Source organism: Frankliniella occidentalis, unplaced genomic scaffold (genome assembly GCF_000697945.3).
Source record: "Frankliniella occidentalis isolate FOCC.00 unplaced genomic scaffold, Focc_3.1 Scaffold212, whole genome shotgun sequence".
NCBI lineage: Eukaryota > Metazoa > Arthropoda > Insecta > Thysanoptera > Thripidae > Frankliniella > Frankliniella occidentalis.
The window spans coordinates 537,719-558,330 of NW_026267338.1; the positions used below are offsets into that span (position 1 = coordinate 537,719).

The following is a 20,612-nucleotide window of genomic DNA, read 5'->3' on the forward strand; positions in this document are numbered from 1 at the left end:
CCCCCCCCTCTGTCTGGCCGGCCGCCGGTGACGTGACGCACTCCAGCACTCCAGCACACGTGTGGCCCGGCAGCCGGAGCACGTGACGACTTGTGGAGTCAGTCTAGCGCCGGCCCGCTGCTGCTGCCACCACCCCTCTATCCGCTGCTCCCCGATTTTATATTTTCTCTCCCACCCCCAACCCGATGCCGGGCGCAGAGTTTCCTGTTTTACCCGCTCGCAGCCGCCGAGAGTTAAAAGATCGACTTTGCTTGCACGTGATATCGCGGATATTTATATACAGAGACGAGGGGGCGTAACCAGATATGAGCAATTGAACGAATCTGACCGACCGCCGAGACCGGAGCGCGCGGTCACCGCCACACCGCCGCGAGGGCAGAGGTGATGAAGAAAGCAAGGAAGGGACCTTTTCTCCTCGCCTTTCGCCTGCAGGCGGTCAGGTGGAGACCGTGTGCCGGTCTCAGCGACCGGTCAGATTCGTTCAAATGCTCATCTCTGGGCGTAACCCCTGGCCCTGGCATAGCATATACCAGGTGGCTCATTCGTAGTTATACTGTGCCGCATGCACGCGTGCGGGAGAGTTGCCTACTCGTACGGGGCTATGAGGTGCCGTGGGCAGTGAGGGTATAGGAAGGCCCACCCGGGCCCACCCGTACCCGTGCATGCAGAGGCCCTTGATGCACACACTCTGAAAGGCGCTCACGTCCTGTAGACCCTCACACCTGCATGCTTAAAGCTGGGGCGGTGCTGTGGGAGCAGAATATGGGCAAAGATGTCTAGAATCTATACGCCGCAAAAGATGTCTCAAAAGTATACACTGTAGATCCGGGGTGTCCAACAACTGTGCAACAAAAGGTGCCCGACGCTAAAACCTGCGCAACTTAGGTCGCACAGCTGCTAGCTGCTGGACACATTTTGGTTTGGCACCCCTTTCCCTGCACAAGGGTCCAGGCCAAGCCTTGGTAGGGTGTCTTGTTGTTGGACACCCCCTGCCTGCCTGGGCCCCTCTGCAGGGAAAGGGCGCCAAACTACAAGGCGTCCAGCAGCTGTGCGACTTAAGTTGCACGTTTTAGCGTCGGGCACCTTTTGTCGCACAGTTGTTGGACACCCCGGATTTACAGTGTACGCCAAATGTCGCTCGGGATCATGTAGCATGCGCCTTTTGGCGTATACATTTGAGACACCCCAAATTACAGTGTAGGCCTCGGTGTAGGCAAACCCGCCCGCACGCGTGCATGCGGTACAGCATAACTGCGACAGTGAGCGGCTGGAGCGGCGAGAGCCAGCCACCTGGTGTGTGCAAAGAATGTACTTGCTTAAATCCGTTCGTATTTATCGCCATCGCGGGTGGGCTGTGCACCTGGCGCTCACTTGTTCCGACGTGGCCATGATAAATTAAGAAAGCTTAAACATAGGGGGAGAGAAGAAGTGCAGCTGAAAGGAGACAGACCATAGTCTATAGTTTCCTCGAAGAAAATCGCCCTGGGAACGAGGGGAAAATTACTAGCGGCGAGGGGGCAGCAACTCCGGGAATCATGTGACTTTCAAAGCCCCGTGGGCTTGTCAATCCACACTCCCACTGGGCAGGGAATTTTGACCACACTGGGCTTGATGTGTGGGGTTGCCAAGCCCATGATAGGTAAAATCGCAAATATTTTTTTAATAGTGTACACCTGCCTGGTAATTCTAAGAATAAAAACTCATCGAAGTCACCAGAAATCATTGAATCTAAGCGGGGAAGTAGTGGAACTGGTACAAATTAGTAGAAGTAAGCGTTTTCTGTTACTAGAAAGACTGAGGAATAAACATAAGCGGACGGAAATCACCGGGACTCTAGCATTTCAGGAATCATGTGTACACATACAAGGGGAGTTCTTGCCCCCTCGATTAGCGGTAAAAAATCGAGCGTAATGGCGCTTTTAACATTGTGCATATACGATAATTAATAACGTATAGGGGGAGATAAGGAAACATCGCCAGTCGTGTTGTGACAGAACCGACCGATCAAGTTTTGACTCCCTGCAATCACGAGAGAATGGTCTTCTCTCGTGCTCCTGCTGTAGCACCTTCACTGACAATCGTCCTTTCGGGTGCGGGTGCGATTTGATGACGGTGCGAGTTTCAGAATGTATGCCAGTTTTTTTCTCAGATTCGTTTGGTATAAGTTCAGTTTCAGTTCTTAAAATGGTTTTATTTAAGTCTAGTTAAGTTACATTTGAATTTTACATAGGTATGCTGTTGCCCGTAGGCCTTACAGTATTTTTGCTTTATTTGGTATAATCCCGGCGGAGCTCGGCGCCTGTGAGACTCGGGGTAGGCCATCCCGCGGTGCACGCATGCACTGAAGGCACGATGTTGCCTACCCACCAGGCGCTCTGAGAGCTTGAACTTGTCAGGCGCCCAGTGTGGGGCGAAACGAGACGGAAACAGTTACAATGCCACAAGTCCCTCTACGTCGTGTAATTGACACAGTTTGAGCTGGTCCTGCGTATCAGTAGTGTAGCCAGTGAGTGAAGCGGGGGCGGCGGCCCGGAAAATTTTGGTCAAACTCAACCCCCATTCCGCCCCGCCTCCACAAAACTTTTTCGGGCACGGTGCACTTCCTCCGCGTCCCGTCCCGCCCAGGCCGACGCTCTGAGCACACACGGGGCGGGGGTGGGTGCACCTGGCGTACCCGCACACACATGTTCCGGGCGCACGTTTCCGTCCACGGGCGGCGCGTGGGCCGCAACGAGTCCGGCCGGCCGCCGAGGCGCAGCCAAGGCGCAGCCGCAGCCCCGCCGCGACGACCTACGTCCCGGGCCCGGCTCTCGAGAAGCCCAGCAGGTCGATTACGTATCACGTGCGGCCCGCCAGCCGCCCTGCCTCTGCCTGCCCAGGCACCCCACGGGCCGGGTTGAAGTTAGGCGGAAGGAGGCGACGACTGCTGGACCGGCGCCGCGCGCCTCCAAAGTGACGTCACGTTGTCGTCCCTCTTACGAGTGGCGGCTGGCGGCGCGTCACGCCCATCAGCATAATCTCTCTTTCTACCCAACTTCAAAGTGGCCTGCGTAGCAGGGAGACGGTGCGGGTGGGCAAGGAAGTCGCATGTAATCGACCTGCAGCGAACTGGTCAGCACGTGGCGACCGGTGCCCAACGTGACGGATAGGCAGCCGGCATAGCTAGGGCACCCGGGACCTATGCTAAGTTTAAAGAGCTCACCCCATTCTTCCTGCCAACATAGGCTCATCTAGGCCTGGGGAGAGAGGAGAGAAAAAAGAGCTCGAGGAGCGGACCGAAAAACCATTGGCTAGTTGGCTTCTTCTCTGAACCAAAGTTCCTGGTGGAGTGACGACTTGCAAATAACTTCGTCCAATATTTTACACGATGGGGAAAGAAAAGAATTGCAAAGGTGTTCAGTAATACATTCTTTTAATGATATACGGTCTGTCTCAAAATTGTTTCTCTTTTTTAAAAAGTAGTCAAGACAATGGAGATAAAAACAATTGCTACAATAATAAGATATAAAATATGCAAGGGTTGTAGAGATAATCTAATAAAGAATAAGATTTATTGGCAATATATATATGACACAAAGGGTTATCCACTAGCTAAGTTCAATAAAAAGACCAGTCAACCCTTGCACAACAACATTGATTTCTATATCACATTCATTCAGAAAATAGCCAACATGGGTCTTTCCGTCAATGGTCGGCATTAGTATTTTACCACATGAAAATATGAAACTATACTCTACAGGACATCACAATGAAGCAATGAGACATGATACAAAGAGCATTTCATTTCGGTAGATGGATCCTACATTGGAGGGGAAAATTGCAGAGCTTGGGTAAATATAGATCTAAAACCAAGAAAATGAAACAACCTCCTCATAAAACTCGTGGCAAATATTCAAATTAGCTAAAACACAAAACGGGAAAAAGAGGAAGAAATATTTAAACATTTTTTTAAAATCTATGAGAAAAGAAAATTGATGAAAGAAAACACAAAATCAAAATGGTTTGAAAACCTTAGATTGAAACAATAACTACATGTTAATTTCAACACAGACTTCATTTCTGGCATACTGGCTAAGTTTAATATTTGATCTGCTTTGTAGGCTTGAGTAAATTGAAACTTCCTCTACTCTTAGGACGCTCAACATTACTAGAAGATTGCATGTACAACACAAGCAAAGAGGAACCTGAATAGTAGTAATGAATATAAGTCATCAGTAAAAAAGATAGATCGGCAATTACATATCAATTTATTTTTCAGGTTCCACAAAGACTGGTCTTTCCCATTACAAACTAAAAAACTAGGACCCCAAAACTTTCTTAAGATAGAAATTTTAGATTAGATTTAAAACCAATTTTATTTTTGTGCTCTACAGAAATTAGTGCAGGCACAAATAATACAAAATACTATACCACATTACCAGTCAAACTTCATTACTGTATTGAACATGCAGTCGTCATCACCAAAATCTTAACTTCAGTGTGCCTTCAAAGGCCAACCAAAATAAAAAATACATTACAAATGACATCACAAGACAATTGATTTGCCAGCTATAAGGACTCCACAAGTAAAAAAAAAAAAATTAGGTTGATAAAAGGCAATAAGGTGAAGCTCAAATTCAAGATTAGCATTAAACATACAATGAAAAGAGCATCTCTATCAATAGCATACCATACCATGACAGTGGAAGCTATAACTCAGGCTCAGGACTCGGTACTCTACAACAGGTATGTGAGTGGTGCGATCACCAGTTTACAAAAGCAAAATCCATGGGAATGTGGTAAGTTCATTTGGAATACAGTTAATTAAATCATATGCACTGAATAGAATGAATCTCTATTGCTGCAAATGTGTCTTCCCATGAAAATTATAGCTGTAAACTTTTTTAAGATAGGCATTTCAAGTTGATCTACTTTGATAGAACTAAGGGAATGCAAAAGGCGAAAACTATCACCTGCATGACAAAGTCAATTTCAGACTTCTCTTCAGTAAACACAAGAGACATTCGCTATGGGGTTCCATCAACAACACTGACTTTCATGGTGCAAAAGTGAATGCTTCTTCCAAAGAAGAAGAGTGCAGCAATAAAAGCACCTGGGAATTAAAAGAAAAGTTGTGATTAAATGGAATTATGTATCAACTAGTTCCAAGATAGATAAAATCTCATGGCAAAATACTTACCAACATAGGTGACGAAAATTCCTCCATGCTTCAGTGCATATTCATAGGTTCCAACCTGAAATTTAATTTAATTTGGATGTAAAAAAACTGTATACTGTTCAGATACCGATACCTGATGACTTTGGAAGATTACAGATCTACTTACAGTTACTCCAATACCAATAGCCAAGAAAACAAGGCCCAGTATGAACAGAACAATAGCTCTGCCTCGTGCAAAATCTGGTCCCACTGATGAGCTGGAAATGGAGGAAGATGGTTTTCAAAAATAATAAAAATGGTTTTCAAAAAAAATAAAAATATTCACAGAAGCTGCAAAATATTGTGCAGTCTGACCAAAGGTGCATCTTTTCTTATTTACTTAAGACACTGACATTCCAAACCCAAGTGTGCTATGTAACACAGTGCTGGTGCTCTGCACTTAAATAAGATATACTTACACTTTCCTGCAATATGGACATCTTGCCAAAGCATTGCTCAGAGTATTAAACTGGAACAAAAAGAGAAGTTAGAAAGCAATAATTAATGGAGATATGGTAAAAGGAGAAGAGAAACAACTCACAAGGAACGTTCCATGGCAATGAGCGCAAACCACTGAGCACATTCCTGGCATAGAGGGAGCAGGTGGAGTGACCGGAGATGGAGCCAAATTAATGATTCGTTTGCAATCAGGCCGTGGGCAAGCAATTCTCTGGGAAGATCCCTTGCAAATAAGAAGGCAATTGCAAGGGCATCGCACATACTTCTTTCCTGGTGGAGCATTCCTTATAGGCTGAACAAAAATGATCAAAATTTAACACATTGCAGATTGTGATTGAAAAATAGATAACATAAATTGTAACAATCTTTACCGTAGCCTCATTGCATTGAGTACATTTAACAACATGTTGATCTCGTCGACCTGATATATCAATCATTGCCTGACAAACTCTGCATGTTACCATGGGTACAGATCCCTGTCCCACAGCAGTATGGTAGGGTGGTGGCATTTCATCCGGTCCAACTGCAGTGACAACATTGCTGCCGTCTGGAATTCCTAAAGAGAATATGAAGACGAGTCAATCATAACAATTTAAGAGAATAATTAAGTTAACTTGTTGATTGATAAATCTTAATAATTGCACAGAACTCTTGTGTACAACTAGCCATCAGATAAAGATAATACTTATGTGTACAGTGACTTGATATATGTTTTGATGACTGGTAATTTTTTGAAAAAGGTGAAGAAATAAGTTGAAGTTTACATATCATTTTTATATCAATTATAATGAGTTGATTTTAATTTGAATTCCACAGCAGATCAGAGTGCATGAATACGTCGTTTTTGTTTACGAATTGACCAATATAACCTAACTGTATGAGTCAGTCTTGTAATAGTATTATCAAGGGTGATAACGGGTTGGGAACAAAAACCTCCAGTATGCTAATTAAATTAAAAAGATTGCACTGTACCTGTTGTCAAGTTAAGAGAAACAAGAACAACAAACTTTTGTTATGTAATTGGTCGATTAAAGGATCGTTTTTCAAGGGAAGCCGTACATGTATTCTGACATGTATTTGACAAGAAGCCTGCGTGCCGCGAGGAGAACATTGGACCAAGTGTGCCATACGATGTTTTGAATAGATTTTAGCCCACACTACGATGGGTGTCTCCAAAGTTACATAACGAGAATCGGCACCGAGTAGGCCACTGTAGAACCATTGATGCGGCAAGGCCACCTCCGAGTCGGGTTCTAATTCGGCCGGTAGTGATCAAATATGACACGGAATAAAGGCAAATCACGAACGGATTACGATACTCACCATCCGTATACCCGCCTCGAATCCTCGAGGTTGGTGATGAGTTATCGCTAGGAAGCAAAGGCTTCCGTTCGCTCTCCCGTCCATCGCCCATGTTTTCCAGCTCCGCTGACAGCAGCTGGGGATCTGCTGTCTAACCAGAAAAAAAACAAAGAGTTACGGAGAAGAAGTGAAGCAGAAGAAAGACTCGTCAGTCACCACGTGACCCGTCATGTTGTATGAGAAATCTAATCCACTGTGGGTTTGTTGTTTTTTCACAATTGTTTAAGAAATCTTGGTTTTATTATTCTACAGCTTGAAAAAGGGCTTGGGACTTAAAATATCCAAGGACCGTGAATTTGAAAACAGGAACGAGGAGGAGGTTAAACATAAAAACACAGGGATCAGCAGGTTTTTGATAAGTTGTTTATTTCAGTAAACAAAACTCAAAACACAATTATTTTTTTTAATAATAAAGACATTTTTTCAAATTTTCCCAGCACTGCACAGTATATTATTGTGCAAGTTTAAAGATTAACAAGTCCATTGTAATGATTAATCTGTATTTTGGTTCAAAATGCAGTGGGCAGGATTTATTTTATCATTTAGTTTAGACCAAGCCACACTGGCCTTCACCAGTACCTTGTAAGTTTCGTGGCAGTATTGATGGCATCACTCAAGCCATGAAAGGAAGCAATGACTTACAGTCTCTGCAACCCCCAATAGTGTTCTCCATCAGTTCATGATTGACTAGAGTTTAATATCTCAAATATAGTAACACAACGACCATAAATTGTCTATTATATTTACAGTTCAATAACATAGGATACTAAGTAAAAGTGTGAGCTTTTTTAATGCCATCAGTATCATATTTAAAACTGGGCCAAATATCTGACAAGTTCTCCAGCTACAACAAATGGTTAACATTTCAAAGATAAGATGAATGAAGGTGCAAAATATAAGTTATGCCCTGAAACAAAACAAAACAGAACAAAAAGAGAAAGAAAAGAATATGCCCATTGTTCTGGAACTGCCAAGACTATCTGTGACAGTTGTCGTACATGTAAATAAAAGTACATACTTACGAAAATTTTTAATCTGATTACACATATTCAAAACTGCACTTTAACAGAATAAAATAAAATATTATCAATCCCTAATATATGGTATACCACAAAGGTAATGAACATTTTGAAATAAATGCTTCCAAATAGTATATCTCAGAACTTTGAGATATCCTATTTGGAATCACTGTTATCAATCACCCATTTAAAAAATACTCAAAAATTCTTTTATACAGTAACCTGCATTGTCTGAATATCTTTCAGAATGTTTTGACTCTGAAAGTCATTTCAGTACAGTTAATGCCCTTATCAAGTCTTATCACTAGAACACATTTGAAACAGGCCCAATCACTACGGTTCCAAAGCAATTTCATAAATGAGGTAGGCACCATGGTGCACAGTTATCATATGAAAGGTAATATACACTGTACAATAATCACAGAAAATGAAATAAACTCCAATATAGGAAAGAGATTTTTCATGATAGAGTTGTTAATGGACTCACAACAATAACATACATCAGGTTTTTGTTTTAAATACATATATCACAAATTTACACACACTATGTGACAAAAGAAATTCAAAATACAGCATGAGGAGGCCTTCAAATATCCCTGAGTTAGAATATGTCAGATGTAAAACACCATGCAGTAATCAACCTGCAAGGACTCCTGCTGCATGACACATTGGTCAAATTCTTTCTAGAACCCATCCCTTTGTCATAGGTCAAGCTTTGAAGTTCAAGTTTATAATAAAAATTAGTTAAAAGAGGAAGTCATGTTATCAGGTTTGTAATGCAGATGCTAGATGCTGCATGTAGTTAGGTTAGCACACAACTGCAAAAGATGAAAACAGTCTTTACATTATACAGAGAATGTGCTTAATTTAACATATGCATGCAAGATAGAAAATTAACTGAAGTATTCCTACTCGATAAAGGGAAGAGGTTGAAACAACAAAGAACACAAATGGTGTTCTACATGGTTGGTATTGATCAGTCATTCAAAAATTGTAACTCAGAACATTTACCAACATAACAATGATCAAACTCAATGATATACATCAAGTAAGCAAAACCAGATTGTACTTCTTTAGTTCAGGCAAAATCAAAGCAGCAGATTAGACGAAATACCATAAGATAACAGACCAGATAACAGTAAGAATTAGTTACGGTAATATCTGTTATTAGAGGGCTGCTTATTATAATATTCTGACTGCCACTTTCTGTTATGATTGTGATTGTGATTTGGACGGTTCTTAAAATGATGGTGGGGATTGGAGTAGTTGTACTTTCGGTTCTGATTAAAGGTAGGAGGTCCAGGCCTGTGCTGGAAAGGATGTGAGTATGGTTTCCATCTGTTGTGATCCTTTTTCATCTTCTTGGTCTGAAAATGAAACAGCAAGGAGTTAATATACAAAGCACAGAAATAGGATGGCAATAACTTAGGTAGAAAAGTAACTGTACTCACTCGGCCTCGGTCAAGCTCCATTTCATATTCGTCTCGTGTTCTTTTCCAGGACCCTTGTCTGTCTTCCTCAACACTTCTCTCTACTTGACTCTGATCCCCATTCCAGGATGTAACTGAAAAATAAAAATAAAATCAGAATCGATGCTTCATGCTAGTCAATTAAATAATGCAATCAGATTTACAGACTGGTGATGCACATACCTCGGTCATTGCCGAATCCGTGGTGAGACATCTTCATTAGATCATTCACAGTGTTAGAATTACCTTCACCATTCCACATTGATGAACCTGTATATTGGGCCTTACTGGATTCAGCACTCCCATTCCTTCCCATGGGGGAGGATGACGACTGACTTCCATTATAGGATGTAGATTGTTCGAGCCTGTTGCTCCCGTCACTCTGTTTAGGAATACCTTTCTCCTCCGTTTGATCAGACCTATAAAAAGGAGAAAAAAGTTATGAGCTAGTTAGTTTTAATTTGTCGACTAAATATCTATTAGGTCATTCCAGCAAAAGCAACAACTTATGAGTTATGGCCAACAAAATGACAAACAGCTGAAACTTTGAATGAACGTGGATAATACACAAATACATAACAATCAAGTCAGATTTAGCGATCCAAAATTGTAACAAAGAAGTGATGTGAAAATGCAGCAAACTTCTGTGAAGCTTGTTTCACCAGCAGCCTATAGTTATCAAATTTATAAGCCAGTTGTGTTGTGTGTGATTTTAGAGTTAATAATGAATGATGGTTCAGCATTAGTAAAAGCATAAGCTAGACAAAATGCAAACACTTACATTTTAGCTTTCTTTTTCATGAGCTTGTTGGAAGAGGAAGAATCAGATTCACTGGAAAGTGATGATCTCCTCACTCTAACCTTTTTCAAAGGAAATGAATGTTTTGAAGAGCAAACATTTCCGCCAACATTTAATTCTCTTTCAACACTCTTGGCTCTGATACTGCATTTTCGAGCAGATTTGACTGTTTGACTTTCTAACTCTGGGTCACTAGAATAGCTAGTAGTTGTAGGGGATTGCTCTTTTAGTTTCCCATCTTTGATCTTTTGGGTCGGAATAGTTTTCAATCCCATTGAACTTTTCACAGAATGATTATCTATTACATTCCAGTTGGTACCAGTGGCACTAGCCACACTGTGGTTGCTACTTTCGCTGTGAATAGAGGGACTTCGAAGTCCAGAAGAATTTGTCACTTGCCAATCACTTGGTTTTGTAGCTTTGACAGTGAGCACCGCTTGATCATCGTTTAATGGAGGACTGAGACTGCTATCCCGTGAACTTGAGTCGTCATCATAGTCATAAGGAACCAAAGAACCAGTGTGTTTCTTCTCTGGCTCAGGCTTGGCTGCACTGGATATATCTTTCTTTCCTGAGTCATTCTGATTGGGAAGAAGCACATCAGATGTCTTCATGTTTCCGACTGTAGGAGAACCAGAGTGCTTCCCATTAGCCAGCACCTGAACTGGCCCTATAAAGTTTTGAGGACGTGCTTCCTTCACTGAACCATTTTGAGCATTGATTGGTTTTGGTGTAGTAACAAGGGAGCTGTTTCCATCAGGTCTCTTTGTGTGGATTACAAGTCGAGGCTGTGCACTTGCTGGTTTAGGAGGAGTCAACCCAAAAGTAACACGATCCCTGTAAGCAACAGGTTGCAGTAAGACAATAGAGTTTCCAAAGGTAACTGCAATATTTCTTTAACAGCAAGATCTGATATGAAAAACTTGATAGATCCAAAGAAGCTATTCAGAGGGAAGGGTTGGCAAAATAAAGACTGCCTCCAAAAATGCATGAAAAAGAACTATGTGAGAACAGACACATGAAGATGTAGTGGGCCAAACTTTACGTTGTAAAAACATGTGTATGTGACTAGACATTCAAAGAGTGACGATATTTAAGGATGTGAACTAATGAGTTCAGCGGCCTTTCTGAAAGAATAGTGGAATTCTGTAAAACTGTAGCTGATACATACCGGTCTTTGACAGAGGGAAGACCACCTGTCATGTTTTGAATATTCTTATTTGTTCCTGCAATAAACAATAAAATCAAAACTTCTGTAATATGAAGCATGCAAAAGCAGAGGTATTCTTCACATCCAGCAACTTTGCCCTTACCATTAAGGTGATTTTGATTATTCTGAGCTAATGCAGTGTTTGAAGATATTGAAGCTGTAGCTGCAGCCTTAGGGCCATGCTTCAATGCCTGAGGTTCCATTTCATAGATAAGAATGTATGCGCAGTTATTTAAAACAGACTGGAGTGAGACAGGATGTACCTGAAATTCCACATGAAAATTCAAGACAGGTTTTTATCAATATACAATGTGCTGAAAACAACATTAAGTTCTAATGCAATGCTCTACTTACATGAGTATCATCAAAGTGATGGAAGGTTCGTGAAGAGCACTGCGCTATGGCTGTATAATGGCCACATCCAGAAGAAGGACCAACATGTGTCACCATGGAGATAAGTCTGTATGGAACTGTTGCAAATTTGGCATACGATGACTGAGGATGGACATGTCTTTTCAAATCCATTTGAGTTCTGTGTTCTACTGGTTTAGGTAACTTCACACCAATAGCATTAAACCTATAGAATTTTAAAACAGTCAATGTCAAAATATTTGTATGCAGAGAAATTAAAATACACATGCACAGGAAACTGACAATGGTAGTTCACTTACCGTTTCAATTGGATGCAGAGTACTTTGGGGGGCCTTTCTATAGAATATTTCTTTGTAGCAGGAACACCACATTTACATTTTTCACATTTGTAAGAATTTTCACCATCAAGTTTTTCCTTGCAAAAGTATTGATCCATGGCATCTTCCACTTTCGATGCTTTCCTTATGTCCAAAATCAAATCTTGGAAATGTTGAAAGGTGGTTGATGCATAGTTACATCTCAGACATTTAACTGTTTCAGGTGGAAAAAAAATCGGAAAACCAAACAATTAAACTCAATCAATAAAGCATAATGATAGGATAGGGGGAAAAAATGACTAAATGTACCTTCTGTCCGAATATATCCACCAAATATCTGATTAATGGGTGTTGTTTCTTTACTGTAGGGATCTAACCTACAATAAAAAGTTCCATAAAGTAAGTTGCTGAGAGCAAATAATTTAAACAGTTCTACAAATATCTAAGAAGTCAATGCTTACTTTGTTGCTTTGCACCTATTCAAATAAGCCTTTTCCATGTTTTCTAAAAGGTGTCTCATAAATTCGTGAGCATCCTCTTGTGATCCGTGAGACATGTGTCTACAAATCACTAAAATAAATGTCCCTTAATTAGAAGAGAAAACAAATACTACACAAAATAGTCTACAAACTAAGAGAAGTACTTACTCTTGATTTTACTTGTAATGAGAGTGGGTTTGACTATGGGATGACTTTGAGATAGTCGCAAAGTTCTTGACATTGAACAGGTTATACAATCCCCATAACCTTGACCATTAACTAACTCACATTTCTTCATATGTTCAGTGTCACCCAACAACCAATCAACAAATGCAGGTACATGAAATAAGGCCTAGAAAAAAGACAATAATTACAAATACTGAACAAATAACATGTTACCTGACATTTCAAAGTTTGAATTTTAGTACCTGTAACGTGGCATTGAGGTAACAGGTGTTTCCAAGATTAACAAAGCCAGCCCCTGCACGGAAGTAACCCTTCCACCCTAATGTGACTTTGTCAGGATGATAAAGAACATGCTTAGGCTCTGGCAAAGTGGAATCACAATTCACTGATTTTGAAGAACAGTTTTCATTGCCTTGTGGACCTTTAATATGACCATTTGAACCATATTTTTTGACACCGTTTACTTGTCCACCATTGACATTTGCATAGCTTAAACCATTTAAATGAACTCCTTTGACACCATTAAGTTGAGGTCCAATCATATGGTTATTACCATTAGCAACAGTTTTGTTTCCATTTAATACACCATTGGAACAACCAGGGTCTTTGATTCCATTACTGGTATTTCCATTTAGACCATGTGCTCCCAAAGAGTGCTGTAAAAGTCACAATAATTGTAATAATAAAGAGAACATTTCAAATTTTCAATCTTAAGTCAGGAGAGAAGACAATTTAGTACTCTAAAATGTATTTACTAGATGGTAGTTGGTTAAGAGATTACCAACCTTTGTATCAAGGACAATGTACTTTGATTTCAGGACATTTTGAGTGCTGCACTGCTGGTTATCAGCCAACTCAAACTCAACATGATGCTTTGTGATCTCATCTAGTTTATTGCCAGCTGCCAAGGCTAAATCCAGACCATTTGGTTCACCATTTGTTTCAATGCCAGCCTTCCTTGACACTCCAGCTAAAGATTGACGCAATCCAGCAGTCACAACGTCAGTTGGAGACGGCATGTTACTTTAGAAAATCAGCCTGAGAACAAATATTAATAGAAAGTAATAAAATAATGCAACAATAACCATCGGATTTGGACAGAGGTCAAATATTAAAAGAAATGTCAGTAAATGATGCTAGAGGCCTTTCAATTCAGTAGAAAAAAACTGGTCTTGCAAATAAAAAGTAAGGAATGAATGAAAACATACAGAAAAACAAAAATGGACTGAACACCTGAGGATAATTACCAGTACCTGCTAGACATAAATGACAGGAAAAAAAAAGTCGATCCTAACAGTAAAGAAGTAAAATTTATTTTTAAAAAATTGTGAATAATTTCGGGAACACGTGATTCTGTGTTGACAGCTTTTTTTTTCATCAGCGAAAATGCTCGTAATGCCTCGCAAATATAAAGAAATTTACTCGAAAATCCGTCGACATGCTGTGGTTGCTTACAAGAAGTAACGCGTTCAGAGATGTAAATCCGCGCCAAAGAAGTCTGCTAAGGAATTATTCGAGCAGAACCACATAAACTACGCAGGAAACATTCTAACCTAACCCCAAGGCCCCATCACGTCGCTCTCCCAGGAGGCAGCGAGCAGTGGCCAGCAAATGCCCTATACTCTGCATGAACTACGCGGATGCAAGATAGCTATTCCAGCAAGAACTAGCAAAGGCTAAGAGTATATTAGGTAATTTGGTGTTAATCCGAGGTGAGATTTAGGATTCAAATCACATCAAGGACGGTCCAGCATAAATGATAACGCAGCCACGGTGGCCGGCTGCAACGAGCGCCATGGTCCCGTTAATTAAAGAAATACATACTTACATAGCAAAATGCGATTGAGCTTGATTTAGACCTTGTTGTACCTGTTTTGTACAAGACAAGGTCAACGTCATCGGCTCCAAATCACGGACTAAAGTCGCTTTTCAATATCTCCAGCAGATACATGAAAATATCAACACCACAACGTTTCACATGCCGGAACGGACTTCCGGAAAGGCATGGTCAAGTTGACTGACTTTTATTTTGTGTTATGATGTTTTGACTCATTGGTGAACTTCGTTTAAAATAATGGGTAATAAAATTTATTTTATAATTTAATGACTCCTTTTTGAAGGAATGTATATTGTTATAAGTCAAAAGGAATGGTTCAGAGGGCCTCAGATTGTACTACGTGAAGCGAAACTGTGTGAAAGCGTGTGTGAAGTCCTTAACAAAGTAACAAAAATGATTCAGTTGCGAAACGTTTTCCCTCGGTTTTTCTTGGCTACTCGACTCGTTTCGTCCACAACTGGCCCTCATAGCTTCAGAAATGCTGCTGTCATTTCAGCGACAAGTCGGATACAAAAGATTTTAAGTAGGTCAAGACCGCCTCTTGGGGAGGACGTCTGCCCAATTTCAAGGCTACCGGCTGCTGTCAACCATGGCCCTTCTGCAACTCGATATTTCTCGTCAGAGAAAAATCTAGATGATGCTGAAATTAAGAGAAAAGTAGAAGATATTTCGGGAAAGTTCAAGGAGGCTATGGACCTACTAGATGACGCGGTAAGTCATGTTGCTGTTAAACAGGGGCGTGTTATTTAACATTCTGGTTCCCGCGAAGGGGCCGTGATAGGGAGGGAGAATCTCTTGCATTTGATTGGCTGTGGCCGGTGAACGGAATTTTGTCTGGGGCGCGCAAATTGATTAGTGCGCCTTCCCCGAACGGAACTGTTCAATGACAATTACTACGTTAACTCTCGAAATTCGATTTCAGCGAGGCTCTATGGGTACAGTTTATTTCTCTGAAGATATGACTGATGCTGAAAATGCAATTGAGGAAGTTCTATCAGATTATGACACTCTAATGAAGGAAATGAATGAGGATCAGAGACGAAACGTTGTCAGGACCATTGGTGCGTACTTCAACTTAATTTCTAGTTTCTATTAAGTCAGATGGTTTGTTTATAGTCATATATTTTGAATTTCAGGTCTAAAAATTGAAGAGCTGAAGGCCCAGGTACAAATGTTAAAAGATTCATTGAAAGAATAAAACTTGTATTTTTTTCATAACTTTGCAATACCAGGCAACAAAATTTTAAAAAAACAACAACACAAATATCAACCTCTGCACGATGGATCTCTTGTATTTAGAAGGTAAGCTAGGAATAAACAATCTAAATCAGCATTGTCCTCATAATGTTAGAGAAGTATATTTTGAATTTTAATCACACGATCCATCAACCCAGCCATCTTTCCATCTCTCATTCACACGATTGCAGTCAAAAGTCTTCTTTGACAATTTTACATTTACAATATTATGCATATCACACAACCATTTTGAGAGTGACTTTTGACTGTCTACTTTTGGAGGCTGGATCTTAATCCTGAAAAAATAGAAAAGTTTAATGTTTTGTTGTTCTTGTTTTTCAAAATAATTGCAATATTTACATTTTGATTGCGGCATCAATATCAAAATTTGTATTACACCCTTACTCTTTTTGAAAATCTTTAGCACACACTTCACAAGGATAAAATCGTGAGAAAACATCAAAAAACGATGTCATATCTTGCTTTTGCTGAGGGGAAGGATTTTCTGGGTAATATGCAGCCATGGTGTGCAAAAATCCCCAGGTTTTGCTTCCTGCAAACAGAACAATGTTCATTTCTTCCATTTTTGTTCACACAAAATTGTAAAATCATATTTTAAAACATTTACCCAATTCATCCTTGTCTAAAGGACATTCAGGGTTTTGAGGTTTAGAGGGTGCAGCACCTCCCTGAAATTTAAATATCAATTATCTTAAACACATTATAGTTTTCAGGAATCAAGTGACAAGTTGTTACAATTTTCTTATTGTGACCAAAGTAATAGGCATTTTCTGTAGTTCGATACAATCAAGACCAGAACCAAGCGAAATTTACAGCATTTTACATAAAATAATTGAATGCTATTATCAGTAGAACTGCTCTCAAATTTTAATCACCCCTGACATCGTTCAAGAACGTTTTCAAGGTTTTTATAACAAATTGATGTGCCAGTCTGAAAACTGATTTTTGCCACAAGTCCGGGATGGAGCTGTTACTACTACCCTATGCTGGACCTACAATATGATAAATAACAGTCGTAAGTCGTAACTGTGTGAGTGCGATACAACTAACAACCACGTTACGACTACGATCTGTCATATTGTGGATCCATCATAATTCTATAACAATTATAACTGAAAAGACATGAAGCATCTAGCATAGGTTATACCTTATCTGACAACGTTTGTTTAGTTTGCTTGGCCCATGTTTTGAAATCCGTACATGTCCGGCACGGTTTAGCAGGATTGGTCTCTTCCCCTATATTACTAAAGTTGAATGCCATTCTTGCTCATCAGCTTTATCAGTGAATATAGTTGACATCAACTGAAAAACAAACGGTGAAGACTCCGGTAAGCAGCAGACGACTTAATGCCAGGCAGACGGCAGACTGTGCGTGAAGATGACGCAATATCACACGATGTTAGATATCCTGTTGAATACGATCACAGTCAAGGTGTTCAAGGTCTACTCTTTGATATACGGCAATTAAATTCTCTCGCTGACAAACGCCAAAAGCAAGATAGGGTCTGAAAGAGAAGGGCCACCGAATCGCAGCACGCTCCTTCCTATCATCCTCCTCCAAGTCGTACACCTTATTTGCAGATCGCTGGTTATCTGCAGTCTGCAGTTATCTGCAGTCTGCAGTTATCTGCTGCCGGCGCGCATTTTCGAATGACTTCGGGGAAGCAGCAGCCAGTGAGGAGAGCTGTGCTTGTATGGTAGAACTGAGCTGAAAAGTAGTGCCTATGTTCACGAGCTACGTCCTATGTCAGGATCAGTTTTAGGGAAGTTTCACACTTTCCCTCATCTGTACGATGCAAATGTAGAACTTTTCAGCATGTTGCTAAAGGAATGTAAACTTTGATACCAAAATCTTGCTATCTATTAATCTGATAACAAAATTGGGGCTTTCAGCACTCTCCTGAGCTTCCCAATACTTGTGCCGAAATATACTTAACCTTTTTTTTGGGGGGGGGGGGAGATAGCACCCCTTCGTATTCTGAAGTCAAACGGAAAATCTCTATCACCAAATGTCGGCCGAGGAGAGCCTTTTCCACACTCTAGATTTTATTTTCCCTCCTCGCACGTCGCGCCGCCCCGGTGTGTCATGTCATGAGCCGCTCCAGAGCCGCTCGATGCTCACGGGCCGCAGCGGCGCCTATTTCAGGTCCATCCAGCGCGAGCACGCCCAAAATAAACGTAGGCCGCAAGTGGGGAGGGGGAGTCTTTCGCTGACATGCCACCAGGAGCCCCAGCACCACCACCCACGCCTGGCTGAGGGGGTGGCATGTGGCAGATGTGGCACCCCCTTGGCCGCCGGCTGGACAGGACAGCCGGTGTGGCGTCACACCGACAGGGACAGGGCCGAGCGGCCTGCACCCGAGGCACCTGGCCAGGCCCTCCGGAGGAGGTGTTGTAGGGCCCTCGAGCCGCGTGACCCTTCTGTTTATAGCCGCCCTGGAGGCCCGGGCGGGTCAGGCCCTCGCGGTCACTGCGCCGCGGAGGGCGAGGCGGGTGGGCGGGCGCTCCCCCCGGCGGCGCTGACGGCGCGAGCCACCCCCGACTCATACCGCAGCGGGGGCGGGAGGGAAGGACCAGACCAGACGGGAGAACACGTGGCCGCGGCGACCCGCGAAGGGGCGGCTAGGCTGCCTTTGGCGCCACGACTAGACGAAGTGGTGGGCGTTCTGATTACACGGTACCGGATGGAGGCGTGCGGACGGGTTGATGCGTTCTTGAGGCGCCAGGCGCCGTGGTGAGAGTCCGGTAGGCAATCCCGAGCGCACGTCTGCCTGCGGTACAGTACCGTACGACCAGAGAGGGGCGCGGCTTGTTCTTGCAAATCAAAGGGTGGAGGTGGGAAAGGTGTTCTCCGGTTGTGAGAAGGGGTGGGTTAGAGGGTCAGAAAGTAGTAAGCGCTGTGATAAGGGGGGGGTGAGGTGAGGGAGGGAGAGAGAGAGAGAGAGAGAGAGAGAGAGAGAGAGAGAGAGAGAGAGAGAGAGAGAGAGAGAGAGAGAGAGAGAGAGAGAGAGGCGGCAGATAACGGTACGTAGCGCCCCCCGCTTCCAGATCGGCGGCGCGGGCCGGCGGGGGCCCCGCGGCCGGCCCCCCTCCCGCCTCGCCGCGGGCCCGCCCCGCCCCGCGCTCTTCTGTCCGCTCCACTTGAGTCCAGCCCTGCGAGCCCGGCCCCGGCCCCGGCCAGCACCAGCAGCAGCAGTCAGTCGGCTGTCGGCTGTCGCACACGACGCTCCTCTCCGTGCACGCACGTTGCGCACGTCACCGCGGCACGCCCGCCCTGTCCCCGCGCCCACGCACACGCGTGCGCCGCACGCCCGTGTGGCCCGGCGCGCCCGGCCCTACTGCAGTGAAAGTGTGTGGCGTGGCGTGAAAGTGCTGCCCTCCCCGCCGGTACGGCGCGGCGCTCCGGACAAGGATTACCTCGAGCACGGCGAGCAACGCGGCGACAAACGCTCCGGTGAGTCGTACGTCTGGCCGTGTGCCTGGAAAAGTAAGGCGAGCGCCGGGCCGCCGCGTCGCGGTGGAGCCCGGTGGAGCCGGATGTGCTCGCCTCGTCCCCCGCCGCCGCTCGCCTCGCGGCTCCCACCGCGGAGGGACCCGCTACGGCTGCTGCTGCTAGTCGCGACGCTGCAGCCGCCCGGCCTTCCCTTCCCCTGACCCTGCAGCCTCCAGCCGCCTGACCCGGCCCGGCCTGGTGCGTAGTGCGCGTGGGGTCAGATCACTTCTATCTGGACCTGCCACGCTCGGCTGCGCTCTGCTCTGATTGTCGAGGAGGCTGCGCTATGCACTCGCGGCGAAGGGGAGGTACTTTGGCGGGCTCGAGGTCGGAGTGGTCCTCTCGTGTCTATCCTCTGGGGCTGGGGAGAGTTCGGTTAGGGTTAGACACATCCGCAGACCTTTCCCTGCGGCCGGCCCACCTTCCCTCCCACCCGGCTCCCCGCCCGCTTCCCCGCCCCCGCCCTCGACAAAGGGCTTGCTCGATATTGACGGGGTATGGGGACGGTCGGGTCCGGCTATTTCGGGCCGTGTGCGCAGGCAATAATTATAGGTTGTGCCGCCGCACCTGCCGATGGAAACTGTAGCGGCAGTACAGCGCTCACCCATGTCCGGACTCTGGCCGGCGCCGCCGCCAGTCCAGCTCGCGTTTTTTGACATCAATATTCAGGCCTCGCCGTGGCCGCGGGGGGGTCGAGGGGAGGGGCACTGAGCACGGGCGGCTCTACGGTGCTGCCGGCACCAGCATGCGCGCGGCCGGCGCGGCCCGCGGTCCGGTGGTGGGCCTGTCATTAGCCGACAGCCTGAGGCAGCCGAGGCTTCTCGGAGGGGCCGGCGCGTCGGAGTGGGCCACAACCACCACCACCACCAGCAGCCGCACCGCAAAGTTTCCATGGAAGCCTTTACCGGAGAAGGGAGATAAACGGCAATTCGTAGAGCTGATGGCTCTTCGCACACCGGACGCATCCGTGCGCGTGCACGTACACGCCCCAAACACACATACACACAATTGTGTAAACACCATTGGGTGTTTGGCAGCTCAAAATAAGGTCGGGGGCAAATATTTTCAAAACTAGATTTTAGGTCCCATCCCCACCGCCCAACGAGCCGTGAGAGTATACGGCGCGCTGCCTGGAGCGAATGCAGTTACCCCCCCC

At 44.1% G+C, this 20,612-nt stretch overlaps 5 protein-coding genes across 7 annotated transcripts in view; 2 read left to right on the forward strand and 3 right to left on the reverse strand.

Annotated features, from left to right (window-relative positions):
* Positions 1 to 3,395: 3,395 nt before the first annotated feature.
* LOC113203769 (type 1 phosphatidylinositol 4,5-bisphosphate 4-phosphatase) lies at positions 3,396 to 7,145 on the reverse strand. The gene is made up of 7 exons (XM_026418621.2): positions 6,980 to 7,145; positions 6,028 to 6,212; positions 5,739 to 5,948; positions 5,617 to 5,666; positions 5,325 to 5,415; positions 5,180 to 5,234; positions 3,396 to 5,092 (listed from the first exon to the last, which is right to left on the reverse strand). The coding sequence occupies exons 1-7, from the start codon at positions 7,068 to 7,070 to the stop codon at positions 5,007 to 5,009; spliced, it is 768 nt and encodes a 255-aa protein (XP_026274406.1). The 5' UTR covers positions 7,071 to 7,145; the 3' UTR covers positions 3,396 to 5,006.
* A 214-nt stretch (positions 7,146 to 7,359) lies between these two features.
* LOC113203716 (ubiquitin carboxyl-terminal hydrolase 36) lies at positions 7,360 to 14,860 on the reverse strand. 2 transcript variants are annotated; one of them, XM_026418530.2, is made up of 14 exons: positions 14,698 to 14,860; positions 13,655 to 13,907; positions 13,112 to 13,525; positions 12,852 to 13,035; positions 12,666 to 12,774; positions 12,514 to 12,581; positions 12,187 to 12,418; positions 11,870 to 12,092; positions 11,619 to 11,778; positions 11,477 to 11,531; positions 10,288 to 11,142; positions 9,690 to 9,925; positions 9,489 to 9,601; positions 7,360 to 9,404 (listed from the first exon to the last, which is right to left on the reverse strand). In XM_026418530.2, the coding sequence occupies exons 2-14, from the start codon at positions 13,886 to 13,888 to the stop codon at positions 9,183 to 9,185; spliced, it is 3,105 nt and encodes a 1,034-aa protein (XP_026274315.1). In that variant the 5' UTR covers positions 13,889 to 13,907; positions 14,698 to 14,860; the 3' UTR covers positions 7,360 to 9,182. The 2 variants fall into 2 exon arrangements, with proteins under 2 accessions (XP_026274315.1, XP_052128540.1); XM_052272580.1 differs by lacking the exon at positions 14,698 to 14,860 and adding an exon at positions 14,325 to 14,645.
* A 111-nt stretch (positions 14,861 to 14,971) lies between these two features.
* LOC113203717 (uncharacterized) lies at positions 14,972 to 15,924 on the forward strand. The gene is made up of 3 exons (XM_026418531.2): positions 14,972 to 15,417; positions 15,629 to 15,767; positions 15,843 to 15,924. Exons 1-3 carry the CDS (start codon positions 14,992 to 14,994, stop codon positions 15,902 to 15,904), a joined length of 627 nt encoding a protein of 208 aa, XP_026274316.2. The 5' UTR covers positions 14,972 to 14,991; the 3' UTR covers positions 15,905 to 15,924.
* On the reverse strand, positions 15,893 to 17,552 carry LOC113203718 (FAD-linked sulfhydryl oxidase ALR). Its single transcript, XM_026418532.2, has 4 exons — positions 17,111 to 17,552; positions 16,571 to 16,631; positions 16,348 to 16,495; positions 15,893 to 16,238 (listed from the first exon to the last, which is right to left on the reverse strand). The coding sequence occupies exons 1-4, from the start codon at positions 17,222 to 17,224 to the stop codon at positions 16,076 to 16,078; spliced, it is 486 nt and encodes a 161-aa protein (XP_026274317.1). The 5' UTR covers positions 17,225 to 17,552; the 3' UTR covers positions 15,893 to 16,075.
* Positions 17,553 to 19,143: 1,591 nt separating this feature from the next.
* The window catches only part of LOC113211396 (cholinesterase 1-like), a 16,763-nt gene continuing 15,294 nt past the window's right edge, over positions 19,144 to 20,612 (forward strand). The window contains exon 1 of one of the 2 annotated variants that reach the window (XM_052272586.1): positions 19,144 to 19,417. The gene's annotated coding sequence lies outside the window, so the exon portion shown is untranslated. The remainder of the gene's footprint in view (positions 19,418 to 20,612) is intronic. The other variant, XM_052272587.1, reaches the window with a different exon arrangement.